This window comes from Callospermophilus lateralis, chromosome 3, assembly GCF_048772815.1.
Source record: "Callospermophilus lateralis isolate mCalLat2 chromosome 3, mCalLat2.hap1, whole genome shotgun sequence".
Taxonomy (NCBI): domain Eukaryota; kingdom Metazoa; phylum Chordata; class Mammalia; order Rodentia; family Sciuridae; genus Callospermophilus; species Callospermophilus lateralis.
In genome coordinates, this window is record NC_135307.1 from 10,612,012 (window position 1) to 10,632,520 (window position 20,509).

The 20,509-nt window shown below is 57.0% G+C and overlaps 1 protein-coding gene across 1 annotated transcript; it reads right to left on the reverse strand.

Moving 5' to 3' along the window:
- Positions 1-17,764: 17,764 nt before the first annotated feature.
- On the reverse strand, positions 17,765-18,076 carry C3H14orf132 (chromosome 3 C14orf132 homolog). The gene has a single exon (XM_076847907.1). The coding sequence runs from the start codon at positions 18,074-18,076 to the stop codon at positions 17,765-17,767; it is 312 nt and encodes a 103-aa protein (XP_076704022.1).
- Positions 18,077-20,509: the final 2,433 nt, after the last annotated feature.

The following is a 20,509-nucleotide window of genomic DNA, read 5'->3' on the forward strand; positions in this document are numbered from 1 at the left end:
TGTGTTGTCTTCTGTGCACTGGTGTGGGGGTGTCTCCAGGGTGGGGACCTGGAGGACTTCCTGGGTGAAGGGGCTGCGTGGCCAAGGGAGGGTCTCAGCGCTCTCTCACCTGCCCTCCAAGGGGACTCTGTTTAACTGACTGCCCACTGTCCCATACCCTCTGAATACAGGATGCTGCCCTCCTTCCCTCTGGCCGCATCTCCCAGGCCTGGGAGGAAGCCCCCGGGGCCAATGGTAGAGGTGGCCATTATCTCCCTGATATTCATCGAGTGGCCCTAAGTGGACTATTAATACCCGTGGAAGAGGGGAAACTGAGTCACCACGGCGACAACACTAGTCCAGCATGGCACGGCTCCTCACTGGCACGAGTGGCAGGAGGCCTGTCACTGCGGGTGATTTGCAGTTTCATGACCGTGTTTTTACTGGTGCCGTCTGTCCCCTCATCTGGAAGAGGCAGGATCTGCACTGCTGTGTACCCCCTCTGTCCCCAGGGTCAGCGTACACTGCTCCGTCTGCTGGATGGAAATCTACTGAACACCTGCCTTGTGTCTGGCCCAGGAGGACTGACGATTCAAGGCGCCTTGACCTCTTGGAGCCTGTGACCTAGCGGGGAGGTGAATAATATATTGTTAGAGGGCCGAGGACCGAAAAGACACAGGAGTCATGACCCCAGCAAAGCAGCTCAGGGACCCCAGGGCAGCCCAGTGCCACCCACCAGAAGGAGGAGGCCACTGGGCAGAAGTCACCGTGGGGAGGACCCTGAGGCTGGGCAGGACACACAGGAAATGAGACAGCCCGTGGGGGAAGGCTGGCCAGAGACTGAGGGCTACGTGGGTCTCCCAGGACCTGGGAGTCCCCTGGACACAGGGCTTTCTTTACACAAACTGAGAAAACCAGGATGAGTGGGTCACCCTGGGGCTGGGTCACTGGGTGGAGCCATCTGGAGAGGGGACAAGCTGTAGCCAGTCTCAGAAGGGTGACGGGGCTGAGCCAGCTGAGGGGAGTGCTGTGGATGGGCGACTGTCCCTGGGTGATCTGTGACTTAGGGGACCGTCTGGCCTGTGGGCCACTGAGGCCGGCCTGAGATTAGCCTGAGCTGCACTGGTCACTGCCCTTGAAGCCAGCGATGTAAACCCTGGTGTGGAAATAGTGACGCCAGTGGCCTCCTGGCTCTCTCCATGGGTCAGCAACTCTGGAAGAGACCAGGTGACACAATCGCTGGGCTTCCTGTGGCCTCCTTCCCTTCCTCACAAGGTCATAGGTCACCCTCCAACTTCCCTGGGACTTCCGGGGTGTGGCGAGGGGCAGCTACCCACCTGACAGGAGAGGCAGGAGGGGAGGGCGGAGTTAGGAGTCCCATGGTGAACTGTGGGGGGAGCTCAGAATAGTGCCCTGACCCCTCCCAGGGGACCTCACAGCCACCCCTGATGAAGGTGACCAAGCCTGGGCCCCTGCACCTTAAAACAACAAAACGTTCATCTTAGAGTTTCAGAGAAGGGAGCCCCAAATCAGGGTCGCTGGGCTAGGGTCTCAAGGGCAGCAGGGCTGGCCCCCCTGAGGCTCCAGGGAGAACATGGCTGTGGCCCCTTCCTTGCACCACTCCCACCTCTGCTTCGGTGGCCACATCTGCTCACCCTGCCCCCTGACCACGTCTGCTCACCCTGCCCTCTTGCCTTCTCCTTGTTAGGACCCCTGTGTTTCCACTGGGCCCCTCTGGAAGGTCCAGGGTCACCTCCCCACCCCAGGTCCATAACTGGGGCACACCACACAGTCCCTTTGGCACGGAAGGTAGCATATTCCCAGGCTCCAGGAGTTAGGACGCAGGCACCCTGGACAGTCTTCATTCAGCCTGGCACTCCTGCTCCTGTTCCTGTTTTATGGACGAGGGAGACAGGGGCTGGGAGAGTATCCAAGGTCAGGGCCAGGATGGGAGTGGAAGTCCAGGCCCTGGAGGGCACAGTCCTAGCTCACATGGCTCAAAGGCACCTTTGCAAGACCAGTGAGAGGGGCCCCTTTCTTTGGGAAGTGGTGGCCGATGCCAGGAACCTGGCTTGGGGAGTGGCAGGGCCGGACGTCAGCCCCAGAGGACACCTAGGCTGGACACCTCTGTGCAGCTGTAAGTGGCCTCCCCCTGGGGTCCCTTTCAACCAGGGCTAATGGGTGGGCTTTGGGGGAGCAGGTGGGTGGATGGGATGAATGGAGGTGGGCTGCCTCCCTGGGCCAGTTGTGCGCAGCACTGCCCCCTCCTATGTGCCCTGGGCAGCTGCTCCCAAGATGACGAAGAGGAAGGACAGCATGAGGGTCCCTCCTCCCCGGCCAGGTGGACCCTCTGCCTTTCAGGAAGAACCAACTCTCAAGCTCACCTTCAAGATGACGCCGGTGAACTTTTTCTGTAGCATGACCTAGCAGCCACTCACCCTCAATGACCACTATGGCAGGACTCCAGTAGCTGTGGACAATATGTTAATGAGCCTTGTGGCTGGGTTCCCTCCCCAGGACCACCATCAAGGGGAAGGTTAGGAGAACTGTGAGGCAGAGCAGGCCCTGCCTGACTTGTCCAGCCAGGAGGTACTGGGTTCTACTGGGAGGCAGGGCCTCTCTGTTGCGCAGCAGCCCCTAGAACGGTGAGACTTGTGGGGGTCCAGGAGCGGGCGTGTGTGCAGGGCCAGCTGCCGACGTCACTGCACTGACTCCCTGGGATGCTCTGACCTTGCTTCCTCTGTGCAGTGCCGTGTGCAAAGCCAAGGATGGGGAGGGCTTTGGAGAAGGTCGTGAATCTTCCTGAGCCACGGCAAGTCAGATACTAGCTGGCAGATCAGCGATTTCACCCCTCGGTCCTCTGCAGACGGGGGCTCTTCAAATCCAGGGTTACAGGCCCAGCTCCTACAGGGCAGGCAAGGAGGGTCAGACTGACGCCATTTGCTGTGGGACAATCTGGAGTCTGTCTTTAACTCATGCTGGGCCTGGGCAACTGTGCAAGTGGAGAACATGTTCATTTGTCAAAATGTGTTCGAGGTGTGAGTCGGCTAATGAGTCCTGGAGCAAGACACACCCCCGCCCCCCGCCTTGGTGAATGCACCACCACTGCAGCCTGGAAGGAGGTTGGACCCCACAGGGCCTTCTTGGACTGCCTCGCGGTTACCTCTGGTTCAGCTTGGCTGGCCTACAGTGGCACAGTCATTTGGTCAGATGCCAGTGTGGATCTTGCTGGGAAAGTACTTTTTAGATGTGACTGACATTTATTTAAATCAGCAGGTCACCCAACACACTGTGCGCGGGCCTCATCCAATCAGTCGAAGGCCTTGGGAACAAGACAGGGGTAGACTCTTCCCAGGAAAGAAAGGGACTCTCAAGACCCCAACATGGAGACCTGGCCTGAGTTTCCAGCCTGCTTCCCCAGGACTGGACATAGACGGCAACACCAACTCTACCTGAATGTTCAGCCTGCTGACCTTAAAAACTTCTCACGCACTAGGCCCCGTAATTGCATGGGCTAATTCCTTATAATAAATCTCTCTTTCTCTCTCCCCAAACACATGCAAGCAAGTGAGCTCACACACGTGTGCACACATACAGAGCTGGCCCTCAGTCACCACAGGGGTCGGTTCCAGAACCAATTCTTGGGTACTCAAGTTCCTTACATAAAATGGCATAGTATTTGTATATGACCTACACACATCCTCACATATACTTTATTTTAAAAATTTTTTATTATTCTAAATGTTGATTATAATTTGGTACTGGGGATTGAACCCAGGGGTGATTTACCTCTGAGCTACATCCCTTGCCCTTTTTAGTTTTCATTTTGAGACAGGGTCTCACTAAGTTGCTGAGGCTAGCCTTAAACTTGTGATCCTCGTGCCTCAGCCTCCTGAGTCGCTGGGATTGTAGGCTTGTACCATCATGCCTGGCTTCTCACCTATACTTTAAACCACCTCTAGATTCCTCAGGATGCCTGATACAATGAAATGTCATGCAAATAGTTGTTTTACTCTTTTGTTTAGGGAATAATGACAAGAAAAGCCAGTGTATGTTAAGTTGAGATGTGATTTTGGGGGGGAAATATTTTTATCTGTGGTTGATGGAATCCTCCAATATGGAATCTGCAGATACAGAGGAGGGCTGTGTGTGTGTGTGTGTGTGTGTGTGTGTGTGTGTGTGTATGCGTGTGCTCGCACGCACATGTGCACTAGCATTTCTGTGTCTTTGATAAACTCGAATGCAGGCACTGGGGCTTCTATGCTGGACCTGGTCCCCAGGGAGTGGGCCCTGGCCCAGCTCTGCCCCCCTTTCTTCCCACCCTTTTTGCTTATCCCAGCCCCATTCACTGTCCTCTCCACTCATAAACACTGCTTCTTGGTACCACCCTGGTGCCAAAGGCTGTGGACGCCTATGACATTGAGCTTTCAAAAGAGCCCACAAGCCTAAAGAAAGGCCCAAGGCAAAGGCAGAGCTGGGTGGACATGTCCTCTTGGCCCCTGGAGCCCCTGGCCTTATAGGAAGGAGCACGTGAAAAAGAAAGAGAAGGACCTTCTAAAGCAAGGCCCAGGGCAGAGCCAGGGTCCTGGTGCGGCCTCACGAGTGCGAGTGCGTTTACAGTGGCACCAGCCTCAGCTCCAGCCCTCGCTCCCCACCCCGTGGCCAGGCGGCCGCCACAGGGATCTCTCCATCTCTCTGTTTTGTCAGGAACTAGAAGCCGACAGTTCCCAGTGCTGCCCTGTTGGGTGCAGGCTGGAGGGCTCTGGGTGTCCTGAGAACGCGGGGCTTGCTGACCTGATTCCTGGGCTCCTGGTGTCCGTGACCTTGTGGAAATCGGTTGAACTGTTACATATGACATGTGCATTTTTCTGTCTCTGTGTCACACTCCAATAAAAAGCTTTATGGAAACCAACCAGAGCCATGGCCAAGCCCACGGAAGACGAGTGAGGCCCGGGCTGGCGGTGGGCGGTGTTTGGACCCTGGCTCTGAAGGTCAGCTTGGTGTCCCCTCTGGGGACCTGGCAGGGCGCCCCAAGGAGCTGTGCTCTCCCCTGTGGTTCAGGGAGGCTCCCTGCGTGGGATCATCACCTCCTGAAAGGCACAGGGAACCTCAGAGTCTGACTGGTCCTTCCTCTGGCCCCAGCTGCATCAGCCGGGGAGGGGCCCCGGGCAGACCTTGCAGTTCTCAGCAGTAATCTCCCTGAAACCTCCAGGTCCCTGGGCTGCAGGGTCTCCTCCCACTCCTGACATCACACTGCCCCCTGCTGGGCCCCGGGGACAATGAAGGGTAATGAATTAAATCCCACAGTCTCCCGAGCGAGGCAGGATTTTGAAGGAGAGCCAGGAATTGACCGTGGACAGCCCTCACCCGTGGCAGGAGGGAACCGCCCGAGGAGGTGGGACAGGGAGCTGCGGCCCTCGTCCAACGCTCCTCCGCCGGCAGCCCCAGCTCCACGCCACCCCGACCCTGCAGGCTGAGGGGCGCAGGGGAGCCAGGGTGCCCATCCCCAGAAGTGTCTGGTCCCATCCGTGGGACTCACAGGTGATATCACAACACCCTGTGCCACGGGTGACCTGTCCGTCACACTGCTTCCCACTTGGGTCACTCAATAATGTGCCTGCACCCACTCCTCACCCCCAAACAAAGGCAGCCCTAAGGAGGCTGGAAGGAGGAGAAAGTCAGATTCGAAAGAACCCTAGTGAGTGGCTTGAAAACAAGCATTCTTTATTATTATTATTATTATTATTATTATTTTCTGTGGTGCTGGGGATGGAATCCAGGCCTCTAGTACTAAGGTCATCCTCAATCTTTTTACTTTATTTTGACACAGTGTCCTACTCAGTTGCTGAGGCTGGCCTTGAACTTGGGATCCTCCTGCCTCAGCCTCCCTTGCTGGGATTCCTGACCTGTACCACTGTGTTGATCGACAAGCACCGACTTGACCGGGAGGGGCCACAGCAGTGCTCAGAAGCTGTGGCATTGGGGCTGTGCCTTCCTGCTGCACATTCCACCCTCTGCAAGGCTCTTTGGGATAGACAGGTGACAGCCTTCATCCTAGGACCTACACCATCAGTTCACAAAGCAAGAAACTGGATGGACAAGGTTAAGGTCAGAGGGAGTGGTGAGTCTGCAGAGGCCGCTGTCGGCGGTGTCCACCTGTTCTCTTGGTCACAGAGTTCCCTTCAGCTGCTCTTGATGTCTGGCTGGTGAAGACGTACTTGGTGACAACCTCAGGCATCCAATCAGTCAGTGGAGGGAGGGCAGGGCAGCCTGGGTTCTGGAATCTACAACAACAGTGTTTGAAGCCCACCCTATTATTCACCGGCTGTGTGACACTGGACAGGTCACTTAGCCTCTCTGAGCTTCGGTTTCCCCATCTTAAAGTGGCGATGCCTGTGTCTAGCTCTCAGGGAAGCTGTGGTGATGGCTCTAGATGTGAAACGAACCTGGGAGAGGGGTTCACGTGTGAGTGCTTTTGTAAGAAGTGCTTCTGGGGGAGACTGGGGCGTGGGAACAGGCCTGGAAGGGTGCGATTAGAGCAAGGGCAGCAGATTCAGATGAAGCCTTGCAGGGGGCAGCCTCAGCTCGACCCTGCAGGGACCATGGGTGTGGGTTGTGACACCCGTTGGCTGTGAAGAAGCTGGGCCTCAGACTCGGCCCCTGTCAGTGGGTGGAGCCTCTTCCTCCAGGCAGGTCCTGCAGTTGGAGGTGCAAAGCTGACTGCAGCAAGGGCAGGTACCCCCAAATGTACTTGGAAGAGTGTCCCCCCAGGTCCTTGTATTGCCTCCAGCTTGCCTCCAGGCTGACACTCGTGAGGACCTTTTATTAGGTCCTTGGGTCATGAGGGAGTGTCCTGAGGAGGCGATGGGGCCCCAGGACATTCTCTATGTTTTTCTGCTTCCTGGCTGTGATGTTCACAGCTTCTTCCACCTTGTGCTCCTGCCATGAGGTGCTGTCCTTTCCAGAGGCCAAAGCTCAGGGCCACCCAGTCTTGTCCTGGAAGACTCCAGAACTGTGAGCTAAATAACCCATTTAGTTTATAAGTTAATTGCCCCAGGTAATTCATTATAGTAATGTGAAGCTGACCCACACATCCTCCAAGGGAACCTGGGCAGGGGCCACTACACGATCAAATGAGAAAATGGATATGATATGTATTAGTCAGCTTGGGCTGCTGTAACAGAACACCAGACCCGGTGGCTTAGAAACAACAGAAATTTACTTCTCCTGGCTTCCAGGCTGGAAGTCTGAGATCATGGTGCCAGCATGGTTGGTACTGGTGAAAACACCCTCTTCTAGGTACAGGCTGCTGCCTTTTCACCATGTCCTCACATAGCAGAGAGAGGGAGGGGGCTCCTTCTATAAGGGCACTAATCTCATTCATGAGAGTTCATCCCTCATAAATGATACCATGAGCTCAGGGATCATGATTTTGACGTATGAATTTGGGGGTCACAAATATTAGTCCATTGTGTGAAAGATTGCAAACTATAAAGTGCTGTGCCTAACGGTGGTTATGTTAGGCCCCCCAAAATGAAAATACATGGGGCTGACCTGGGGCTGCTCTTTCCCTAACCCCACCCTACAACTCCACTGACAAGGAACAGGAAGAAGGAGGGAACTGGATACATTCTAATGATTTGGGGGACAAGACCAAGCTGTCCTGGCCAGGTCCTGGGTTCCAGGACCCATTGGGGGGGAGCACCTGACCCATCAGCTGGAAAAGCTGACACTTTGCGTGCAGACTGGCAGGAGCGAGAGAAGCCAGGTGACAGCAGGCTGGAGTGAGGTGGCAGCAGGGTTCAAGGGGTTACAATGAACAGGATGGGCCCCTGCAGCTCCTCAACTTGAAACGGGCCCTTTCCCATGAGGTCATGGTATCAACCAAGACTCTTTCATTTCCAGGGGCGGAAATCCCTCCTCAAACTGGCTCAACCATGCAGGGAACTGACCAGCTCTCACAGAGTAGGCCATGGGGCGTGGCTTGACTGAAGGGCCAGCTGGACCCACCAGGAACCAAGCTCTTTCCCTCGTGGACTTGGTGCCTCTATGGCTTCATTCTTGGTGGCTCTTTTGCAGTGGCAAGATGGCGGCCACCATGCAGGCCCACATCCTGTGCTTACCCATCCAGCAGAAAGGCAGCCCGTGGGGGTGCACACAAGTCAGAGTGTCCCTTCTGCTTCCACCTGTTGGTCACACAGTCATCTCCGACCGAGTCGCTGGGGCCAGGGGAACTGGATTGTCACAGCTCAACAGCTTGGAGCCATGTGTCCATCCTGTGAATATCCCAGGATTCAGGCCACTCAGCCTGGGTGGACAGAGTACACAGACTGCGGGGTGTGGCCTCCCAGAGAAAGTGGGTTTTGTCCCAAAGGAGTGACTGGAAACTGGTGTCAGACCAGCTCACACGTCTTAACCATCACCTGACCCTGGGCCCCTGCAGAAGCCACCCAGGGGACACCCTGTCTACTTAGAAGGGGGTCCAACAAAGCACAGGGCACCCCTGGGCCTTCACCAAGGTGGCCATCCCCGGGCTGTCACCCACATGCAGACCACAACTGGTGTCCTGGGAAGCTTAGCCCCAGGGAGCACAGGACCCATAGCTCCCACCACAACCATGATAGAGTCCTGAGTGGGACCGTGAGCCCACAGTGGGCGCACCCTGGGGACAGGACCCAGGATGTCTCCTGTCTGCCCAGCCCCTGTGGGCTCAGTGATGAGTGGTGTGATTCCCAGAGGCACAACTGGTGCAGGATGGCACTTCCTAAGAACCGCGTATAAAATTCTCTTCTACACCAGGAGCTATGGGATGGCTGGGGCTTTTGGGAGCACAGCATGTCACCTCTAGGAGCCTGAGCTGCTGCCACCACCTCTTCCTGGGGGCAGGAGTTTCCTGACCACCCTCTCCCACATTACGTGCCCTTGCCCTCCAGCCCCAGACACTTTGCCCCCCCCCCCCACCGCCATGCACCTCCCTGTTGGGCACCCTCTCTGGTCCTGTTCTTTCCTTCTTCTTGTCCACCTTTTGCATCACAAGGGCAGGTCTGTGGCTCTCCATCAGCCCAGTTTGCAGGACAGCGCCTGGCTGAAGGCTGTTTACTGAAGAGCGAGTCAAGGGGCTTCACTTCTCCCTCTGGCTTCTGCCACCCCCGGGCTTCTTCCACGGTCACACCTCACACCCTGGCTCTTGAGCTGCTCCTCTGTCCACCCCACACCCCAATCAGTCAGGAATAGGTGTCCTGCCTGGTGGGAGCACCTGTCCCAAGGCTGGGAGGTGGGATTGAGGGCACTTACAGAGCCTAAGCCAGCACCCCAGCACCCCCAGCACCCCCAGCCTCCCCATCTCCCCAGCAACCACAGCATCAGCGTGAGCTACTGAATCGGGGTCACTCCAGTGAATTTGAGGTGACATGAAATGACCACACAGACACAGAAAATACCTTTTCTGGGCGTCAGGATGGCTTCCCCTCCTCCCGCCGCCAGCTCCACAGGGGGCAGGAGACAGGGAGCACGTTCTGAGGCTGGGCTTTTGTTATTGGGGGAGGGGGGCATTCCATGGGACATTCTATCCCCGAAAGGACAAAGAGTAGGGTTACAACACACAGGTGGGCGTGACTCAACCCCATCGGTGACACCCCCTCCCAGGGCTGCGCCTTTCTGTCCGAGCCGAGGCAGGTCCACATGCAGTGGGTGCAGTGCCGGTCCAGCACCTCCGGGCTCAGGTCTTAAAGATGCGTGCCTAGCTACTGTTCAGGGCGGCCCTGACGATCCCCAGCAGCCCCAGCGTCCCTAGCATGACGGCTGCTGGTTGCCGTGGTAGTTAATGTTATTTGTGTGGCTTGCAGAAAAGGCGCCGGCAGCCTGGCTCTGGTAGATGTATTCATCACGGGGCCAGCTCGCTGCCCGCCAGCCCAGCACTCTGGGGGAGCCAGAGCCACGAGAGAGGCCAGGTGGAAAATCCCCAGGGGGGAGGGCTTTGGAGACCACATATTGGGCAGCCATGTGGCTAGGCGGCCTGGCCAGGGACTCTAGGGGGCCCATAGAGGTCCTAGGGTCCTGTCCTTTCCCTTGCCCACCCCCACCTCCAGCCCCAGAGGCCTGGCAGCTCAGGGCAGCTGGAGCCTGGAGGGTCCTGCTCCATTCTCGGTCCCCTCACCCCAGCTCCCATTTCTTTTCTTCTTGGCTCACAAATGTGGAAGCCTGACACTATGCCACCCCTGGGCTGGGCATTGTGGGGGACCCAAGGGTGAGCCTGAGGGGGCCTTTGTCCTCGAGCATGCACAGCCTGTCCCCAGGAGAGGGAGCACGCCAGCAGCGCACAGTGGAACTGGCTCCGGGACAGAGGAGGAGCTGCGGGAGCTGGTCACTTGCTTCTCCCCGGCTCCACGTGCCCACAGTCTGCCCCAGCGCACCCACGTCCTCCGGTGCCAAAGTCGAGCTTGCCCAGGAAGGAACAGGTACACTTGCAACTGTGTCTACGAACCACATTTGCAAAACCAAAAATTCAGTATGAACACTAGCAGGAGGGGGGCTGGGAAGTAGGGAGCGTGTTTGGGTGGGGGCCGGGCCTGCTCTAGCCTCTTAAAACACAAATTTTGTATTTGTACTTTAATATACAAATGAACGGCCTTTTCTTGTAAGTCTTGCCCACGGCCTTGTCTATCACTTCAAAACCCCCTGCCTCAGGCTTGAGGAATGCTGCCACCCTCTTGGGGAGGCCCAAGGTACCGGCCACAGTGGCGCTGGGGCTGGGTGACTCTTGCAGAGCAGCAAGCTAGTGGGGGGCAGGAGCAGCCTCAAGAGGAAGAATCGTCTGCCCTCCTCCAGTCACTGCTTGCCCTTCCACTCTGGTTACAGCCCTGCTTAGGGACAGCTGATGGCAGCCCTTGGCCCTCAGGGTTCCCCACCCTGACATTCTAGGCTCCCTGTGCTGCTTTATCCCCATGGTCCCTTGGCCAGCCACTCCAGCCTGGCCACACGACTTTTAGCCCTGTAACCCCTGCTCTGCACTGGCCTCTCCGGACACAGTCTGGCCTCCCCCAGGCGGTCCTCAATGACATGCAGGTACCCGACACCGGGAGGCACCTCCTCTGTCTTCACCTCCCTCCCTGTTGGCTCACTTAGCTGTCGGGCAGTAGGTGGGCTGGGAGTGGCCAGGCTGCGCGCTCTCCTCATGCTGCAGGCCAGCCTCGGCTGCTCCGGCCTCCAGACTCAACCGAGAGAAAGCTACCAGCCTTCCGGGGCCCAAGCCCATGACTGACCAGAATCACCTGATTTCCTGTCTCTGTCACGAGTTACATGGCCTTGGGCAGGAAAGCCCTGTGCCTCGGTTTCCTCATCTGTAAAATGAGGATAGTAATTGTCCCTGCACGGTAACAGCTCACACAGAGAGCTCGCTCGCGCTGCCCCAGACGTCTGGTGAGTGCCATATCAATGTCTGCTGTTATCAGTGAGCGAATGAATCAAAGTTCATCTGCATCCTGGAAGCTCCCGTGTGGTTGAAGTGTTCTGGCCTGCTCATTCAGGTACCAATCCTCATCCTCTGAGCACCTGCCGGGTGTGCTGTAAGCCAGGGGCTGCACCAGGAGGTGGGAGTAGAAAGTTGAGTGACAGAAACCTTCCTGCTGCAGGGCACGGATGGCAGGGAAAATTGACAGGTGAGTGCAGGCAGCCTCCAGGATCTGCTAGACCCTGGCAGTGCAGAGGGCTTGGGGGGGAGCGGGGGAGGCAGGAGCCCAGCATGGAGGGGACACCAAAGCTGAGCTTTCAAAGATGAGCACAGTGGAAATCAGACAAGGAGGAGCGAGAGGGTTCTGTTTGTCTGTTTTTTTAATTATCATAATAGAAAACAACAAGAGCAACAATGCTAACAAAGGGGAAGGTTTCACCACTGGTTTTACATCCTTGAAAGTTACATATTTTTCATCAAAAGAACACACTGAAATCCTACGTGAAGAGAAAGAGGCTTTTCACCACTGAAGCCAGTGGTCTCATGGCAAAACCAGGTGTGGGAGTAGCAAAGACCTACGGAAGTAGTTAAAATACCTTTGAATGCAGGTAGATTATGAAAACGATAATAAGACACCAACATTTCTGAATCTGTCGGCATGGAGAACTATTTTCTGCACATGGCAAGTTATAAGAATAAGAATTCTGTAAAGGTTTAAATAGTAGGGAGGGCAGGCGGAGGACTTCAGCGGGGGAGAGAGCTGGGCGCGTGGGAAAGGGTCCGAAAGAAGAGAGGGTGCAGGCTGGTCCTCTGCTGTTCACGGGCCTCCCCTGCCACCCCACCCCCAAACTCTTCCCCAGGCCGCACTTCTAAGAGGGGCTGATGTGGGCCAGTCCCTGGAGGTGCCAGACACCCAAGCCACTGGTGGGGACATGTTTAGCCTCAGTGTCCCACCCCTTCGTGGGGTCTTCTCCACTTAGGCTGGGAGTCCTCACCAAAGCCACAAAGAGTGGCACAGGCTTCCAGAAGTCCCATCCGACTCGTCAGGGGTTCCCGTCGTCCCCACAGGGACTTTCTGCACTCCGGCGGTGGCCACGATGACTGCTGTTGCTGGGAAGGGCTTTTATTTATTCAGTGTCTCACAAGTGAGCAGAAGAGGAGGTTTGGGAAAACCCTCATCATTTTGGAGTCAGCGATAGTTGGGCCGAGAGCAGGGTTTCCCACGCTGGCCTTGCTGACCTTTAGGGGCTGGCTGACCTTTTGTCAGTGGGTCTGTCCTGTGCCCTGTGGGACGTTAAGCAGCACCCCTGGCCTCCACCCACCAGTTACCATCGTCACCCGCCACACCCACGCACATCAAGTGGTGATAACCAAAATTGTCTGTAGACATTGCCAAATGTCCCCTTGGTGGCAAAAGTCCACAACCCGAGAACCACTGACCCAGTGGAATCGGAAACCTCTCAGGTGCTGGGACCCTCTCTCCTGCAACCAGCTCCACCTGGCAGTGAGCCCAAACCTCCTGGGGACCCAGCCTCCTCCAGTCAAAGTGTTACCATGCCTCCCCCCAGCTGCCCCGGCAGGCAGGACTATCAGAGGACCGTGGGGACAATGCTTTGAACTAGTGCTGCAGCTTCTCCTTCACTAAGATGTCACATAGACTGTGGTAAGACCAACTCTGGGGCCAGGGACTGGGGTGCAAGGTGGGCACATCCCCTTCAGGTGTGCCCTGCACATCTGCTGGGACTTATTCCTGTGGCACAACAGCTCCAACCTGCTCTAGGGAGTCGGCTTGACAATGACCCAGAGGCTGAGCATGAGCCTCACCAAGGCTGGGACGGGCCACCTGGGCGGGCTCAGGGCCAGCTGGTCAAGAGATGGTGCAGGGCACAGGGCCATGGGGCGGCCAGTGCTTCAGTCCTCCCTGCTTTCATTTCTGCAATTCATAGTGACGCCACAGACAGGACGGACCTGGCCCAGCCTTGGGTCCTTTGGGTGGCCCTTGGTGTTTCTTGTGGACACGCTTCCTCACTCTGGGAATAATCGTTCTTCTTCCCTAGTCACCACGGTCTGTGTGGCCTTGTCCCCTCCCCCAAGAAGACAGGAATTGCTCAAGCTCTGATCTCAGATGCACTGGGAACACCTGGGGCTGCTGTGATTCTGCTTCTCTGGGTTTTTTGAAGAGGGACATTTTTCAGCTTAGAGATATGGACTTGTGCCCCGGGCTCTCCATACCCAGTGCACCTGCCCTCTCCTCTGTCCCTCTCACTGAGTAGAATGGCCGGGGCCCTGGGCCACTGGGGTAGGAGAGGCCAGGACAGATGAATCTGGTGGAGCAGGCCCCAGCTGTACCCCTCAGGCCCCTGAGCAGAGCTCTGGGACTTCCTGTCATGGTAATAGTCTCCCCTGGGGCTTGCTCTGGGGACACTTTGTGTAGATCTGCAGAACATAGAAAAGGGGATCTGGTGACAGCTGACTGAGAACAAGACCCTGTCTCAGCTTGGTGCCGCAGCTCTGGGGGACCCCTGTGCTTCCTGGTGAGTGTGCTGAGCAGCCCGGTGCCCAAGGACCCATCAGCTCTGCACTAATTTTCTGGGTGGCCTCAGCTGCTCTCCCTGGCCCTGCCCACTGCCCACTAAGGCCCTTATCCGTGAGGCTCTGTGTCTAAGACTGTGTGGCTGTGCCTGCCCCTTTTCCTTTTGACATTGGCAATCTGGCTACCGAGTCCTGGGGCCAAACCTGGGCCCTGGCCTCAGAGGCCCACCCTGGAAGGCTCATGCTGGGGGCAGTGGGTACAGGGAGGTGCAGGGCGGCTGGCCAAGGAGGCCGGGGTGAACCGTGCTCCTTGCCGTGGGCTTTCAGGCCTGTGGCCTGCCCGTTTCCTCAAGAGAAAAGTGGAGTGACCATGTGCACCCCTCAGCACCCCCACAGCTGTCCCCAGGGGAATTCGGGAGGTACAAAGACACAGCACAAAACACCAGGGAGACGTGGGGAACAGCAGCAGGAGAGGAACTAGGGACACGGCTGCTCATGGTGAAGGGAGCCACCAGCTGATGGGGAGAGGCCTGGTCTGCGGCTCCAGACCATCCTAACATCTGGTAACGGGGTCTGGCGGGCTCCCAGCTCCCACCTGAAACGGGGCTAGAAGCTGGCTTCTTGCCTTTCCAGCCACCTGGCGCCAGCCTGTCCTTCTTTCCTGCCCCCTAGGACCCTGGGGACTCCTGCAAGGAGACACAGTCACCTCTCTGGGGTGGGGAAGGGGTCTCATCTGCCTCTTGATACTGATTTCACGGAGCGCAGAGAACATTCTAGTAAAAGCAGCCCTTCTCCGAGGACCAGCTACTCGAGAGCCGTCAATCAGAGGGGGCCTGGGTTCCGCCTCACCTAGGGGAGGCCAGTCCGGGCCCCAGCTGGAGTCTGAACGAGGGACATCTGTGTCCCCCCCTCCAGAGGGCTGTGTCTAAGCTGAGGTCAGCTTGCAGCGCGGGCCGTCCCACGACCTGACCTGGGAGTTCTGCTTGGAGGAGCAGCTTTCCCAGAGTGCACTCTGCCTGCATCCTGAGGAAGGCAGCCTTTGGGAACCTCACTGGAGCCTTATGAGGAGACCTGTGGACAATCTTCAATGGCTGGGGGCAGCATCGAGGGCCACTTGATGAGTCAGGCAGAGAGGGAACGGGCAGGGGTTGAGCGCACCCAGTTCTAGGATGACCAGAGACCTGTGAGAGCCAGAGCTGGCCCAGGGAGTGCACCTTGAGAAGCAGACTCTGTAGACCCAGGGCCCGGTCTAACAGAGCCCTGGAAGTGACACCGGCCATGGAAGGGCAGTCGGTGTCACTGGCTCTGAAGCTCAGCTTCCCAGTTCCAGGCCTGGCTCCTCACGTGCATGCCGTGTGGCCTCAGGAGAGTTACTTCACTCCTCTGCACCTCTAGCGCCTCACCTGTGCACTAGGGAAATGATGTTGCCCAAGTAACCACGAGGATGAAGGACAGCCATGCGAACGTGGCGCTGCACCTGGACCCGGTGCTCAGGCACAGGAGCCAGGTCTGTGTTTTCCCCTCACCTGACCAAGACAGGACCACAGAGGCCGGGGGACAGGGCGGCTCACTCTCTGGCTGGAAACCCATCCCTTGCTCCTCACTGTTATCCGTGATGATGATGACGGGATAAAAACAGCAAGGACACCAAGAGAGCCACTGGGATCTGCACACTGTGGTGTGGACAAGATGGCCCCAGGGCACCCCACCGTCTGTGGCCTGACTCTGGAAAGAGACTTGAACACTGAATGTAACTGACGTTTATGTGTGCATGGGGGTGTGTCGTAGAGGAGACCCCTGCCGTCGCAAGTCCCCAGGGACTGGAACGCTGACTCCCTTCCCGAGGCCAGATGCCACTTTTCCTTCCTGCCTCTCTCCCTGGGTCAAGGCAGACACAGTGCCCTCTCCCACCTGCCTTCCCACGGCCATATGTAGGCTGGGGCTGCTTCCTGCTTCTTTAAAGGGATACAGGTGCCCCTGGGGACTTGGGGCCAGAAGCTGGGGCATCAGAAAGCCCTGGCATTGAAGTGCCCCAGAAGATGCCAGGCATGCCCTGGCCCCCGTCCTGGCTCTGGACTTCCCTTCTTGGGTTCTCGGGGAGACATCTAAGAAAGCCTTGCTCTGGGCGGGGGGGTGGGGGGCAGACCTGGGGCATGGGGAGGAGGACGCTGCTGGCGAAGCAGCCAGGTGAACACCCAAGGGCCCCGTGCGTGGAGGCTAACTACCCAGTCCAGCCTGCTGTCCGTCAGTGAGTCCAGAAGGAGTCCCAGGCAGACGGTCCCAAGTCCCTTATCCCAGGCTGTAAAGGTCAGGCTGGTTCCTCACTGAGCAGAAGCATTTGCAGATGGATGTGTGCTAATCACAGCCGGCAGCCGCCATGGCTCTGTCTGGAGGCCAGGCTAGTGAGCCTGTTATCATGCAGCTCCCAGAGACGAGTGGCCACTTCTGGACAACCGGGGTGCCCTTTACCTATCATCAAGAACACTCACGTCCCCTGAGACAGCAGTGATGGGGTCAGGACTTCTGCAATTATCCCCAAACACACACAGGGGCTTCTTTACTAGCTTTCCAAGTTTCTCCATCGCAGAGTGGAGATTTATGCCACGTACCTTCTTTTCTGTAGTGGAGGGAGAAGGGAAGGAGAAAGACCCCTGGGCCTGTGGCCAGTCAGTCCTCTCTGAGATCCTTCCCACTGTCTAAACAGGGAGCGGCCCTGGGAAGGTGGTGCGGTGGCCTTGTGCAATAACTTCCTAGGGCCTTCCCAGTACTGGGCCCTGTGCGTCCCACCCTGCTCTGCTGTTTACTGGGGACCCTCCTTGTTTAGTAGGACCCCCAGGGAAACTGGACCTGCAGAGGAGCACACAACAGCCAAACTGGCCCAAAATACAGGCAAATGCACAGCCTGCCGCCTCCCACCTGGCTTCTACACCCCTGGATGGTCATGCCACCGAGGGCAGCTTCTCCAGTAACCAGACCTGGGACCACATGCAGACCACAGCCCTCTCTGTCCCATCCACCCAGTCTAGGTGGACGGGCATCTTTCCCATCTCTGGAATTCCAGGATTCTTCCGAGGAGAAAGAGCAACTTCGTTTGGGCAGCTGAAAAGTTAACTGTGCAGCAGAAGTAGTTTTGAAGGTGTCCCCTTCTCTTCTTGAAAAGATGAGGAAGTCCATCCAGCCCTGGACACCAGTGCCCCCGAAACCCCACCATGTGACCAGTAACCCCCCATCCCTGGGTTTCCTGATGTGCCCAGGGCCCTTAAGGGGCCAAGTGCCTGGTGACGAAGGCCATTTCCGAGTCACATTAGGGCAGCCCTATGGCCCTGTAAGATGACCACCAGCGTTATCAGGGGCTGAACAGGAAACCCAGCTGGGCTGGGAACGCGAGTGTTCCCAGAGCTACTCCTGCCCAGTCCCCACACGTGGGGTTTAGCACATTTGTATAAAACAAGACACAGCAGCGATCATTTACGGTTAGCAAGTGATCACCAGACCACGTCCACCTTTTAACCCTGACCACCTGATCCACGTCGTCTCCTGCGTGGGGACCACAGTTTCAATGACGCCCTGCAGGCCATGTCTGCTGAGCCCCCCGGAGCTGGAGGCTCACACGTCCATGTCTGGAGCAGCTTCACCACAGCCTGGATATCTGCCCTCCAGGCTGCCAGGTCTCTGTGCCCGGAGAGGCCATTCAAGCGGTCAGAGCTCCGGGTTCTAGAACATGGGCAAGAAAGGGCCACATAGAAAGCCTGGCTGGCAGTGGCCCGGTGCAGAGGGGCCGTCCTGAGTGGCCGGTGGCAGCCCTCAGAAGGTGAAGGCGTACACCACCCCGACCACCACGATGTTCCCCAGCGTCGCTATGATGGCGATCCACAGCAAGACGGCGTCGTTGGAGGACCTAGGAGGCTCTTCCAGCTGGCCCTGGCCGTTGGAGGCCGTGTGGACGTTGGCGGAGGAGTTGAACAGGGAGTACTCCGTGCTGAAGTCCTCGTTGGGCGAGTCCATGAAGGCCCCTCCCATCATGGGCAGCTGTGAGGAGGAGAGAGAATTAACAGGGCAGCTGCGGGGAGAGGTGCCCCCCAGGGGAGCCACCCCTGGGAACTGCGCTTTCTCCATGGCACCCAGGCAGGACATTGCCTTCCCGTGTGTAAGTGACAGCGTGTTGGGAAATGAGCATTCATGGCAAGGTGTGTGACACATGCCCTTGTGCCCACTCCACAGGCAAGAGCTTCAAGAAGCGCACCCGACAGCCAGCGGGCGACTCCTGGGGACTCACAGTGCCACCCCCACACCAGGCCCTGCAAGTAGCATGGTCTGCCACTTGCCCCAATCCTCTCCTGAGTTTACAAATACGATGTGATCACACAGAACACTAAGAAAATAGTGTTTTGTAAAATCCTCTGCACAATTCGTCCTCTTGGCCACGCTTGGCCCTCTGCAGAACGCGGGTGCCTTGGCGCTCCCCCCCTCCTCCAGGGCCACCTGCGCGGGTTCCTAGACAGGCCACCCTGACTCCACAAGCCGGGTCCAACACCCCTCCATCCTGCAGGGGTCCCTGGCCTGAGCCTGCTGCCTGCCCGTCTCTGGGAGGGACACACAGTGCCGCTGTGTCCGTTTCCTGTTGCTATAGTGACAAATCGCCCCAAATTCAGGGGTTTAGAACAACACCAGTTGATTACTCTATAGATGTGGAGATCTCACGGGACCACAGTCAAGGTGTAAGTCAAGCAAAAATGAGAACAAAGATGCGACTCATCATCCCCACACGTAATCCCTGGAACATTTTAATATTTTTTCTCTTCGATGCTTTTTTTCTGGATGTGTATGTATCAGAGGCCAGAGAAAGAGGCGGGGGGATTCACCTACGTATTAAAAAGTCCGTCCAAACCCCATTCCAACAGTTGTGTAATATTCCGTCAAACATCAAAGCCCTAATTTAATCCTCCCTCTAGAGTTGGACGCAGGAGTTTCCATTTTTTGCCTTTTACGTAAGATACACTGATAAGCACCGTGCATCCGGGTGGACACATCCTTGCACTCACATTTTTATTTCAGGGGACAGATGCCACATGCACAATTTCTGAGTCCAGAGTGATGGATATTTTAGAGTTTCTGGTCCACAGGGACAAACTCCCCCTAGGAGAGTGCTTCTAGCTCCCCCTGCCTGGGCTGCGCGTCACTGACCTGAGGATGCGGGCACTTGTCTCTGGGGATCAGAACTACCTATCTCTGCGTCGGAGGCTCCCATCTGTTCCATCTGCAGGATGGAGCTGGGGGTGGGGGGTCGGTGGCTCAGAGGGAAAGGGCGGCCCTGGACCTAACAGAAGGCTGTCCCTGCCCCCGCCTAGGAGAACAATGTCCAGGCTGCCCCAGGCCCGGCCGCCCTCCCTCGCCCCCAGAGTCAGCGTGGAGACGTATTAACTCCCAGGTTTGGTTCTGGCACCAATTTGGCTTCTGATGAATGTTTCCCTCCCATGGGACCTGAAGGGACGAACAGGAGACAGTTACCCCTTCCTGGACACACGATTACAGGCCCTGCTAGCCAGGGGATGCGCCAGAGATATTAATATACGCACTCCTCCTGGTTGATGGCAGAGCTGCACCCCATTTTACAGGTGGGTAAGCAGAGGTTGAGGCCACAATCTGTCAGGGTGTGGAGCCTGGGCCCCCGACTCAGGGGTCAACCAGCATGATTGCTACTGATAAACAAGCTGAGCACTGCTGTGACTGAGAAGAGCGACCTCTGATGGGCTCCTGACTGGAGGAGCTTGGCATTTCATTGCTGACCACATGCTGCCCTCATGGCAGTGATGAAGCCATGCCTACTGGGGTGTGGGGGGTGTAGTGGTGGGAAAGGGCCACTAGGGGGCGCTCAGGCTGGGCTCCTCCCAGTTGGGGGCTGTTGGCCCTGGGAGTGAGCTGGCTCCAGAGGTGCATTCATATACACAATCAAGTCAGCATTGTTTTAGTATGTCGGTAAACAATGACGAACATAAATGGGACAGATAACAGATGACAGGGCTCCTTGACAACGCGGTGGGGTGGTGGAAGATATTATAAGGAGAAAATGCGCTCAGATGCCCAACCTAACAAGCACCGGAGCTCAGCATCTTAGCTAAATGCAGTCTCTGGCTCCCCCTCCAGCAGGCAGGGCTGACGGAGCCGTGGCCACTGACACTGCCCAGCATCAGCAGAGAGGACTGGGCTTCCTATCTAGCCCAGGGAAACACCCAGATTCCAAATTTGGAGGGCAGTTTCTACTAAAGGTGCATCATTTCACACCATGGCAAGCTAAAAAAAAAAATCCTATCTGAACCACCGTACACTGGAGACCGTCTGCATAGACATTAACAAAGCTATTAAAATTAGAAATAAAAGAACTAGGACCTCAGATGGGCCACAGGGATCTGGCACACGTGGGCCAACCAGACAATGGGGGACAGGAAGGCTGCGCAGAGGGCCTGGTGCCGCTGGGCTCAGCCATCGGGAGGGGCCCTGGGCTTTCCAGCAAAGCTGAGCATGCTTCCCCCGTCTCAGTGCAACAGCCCT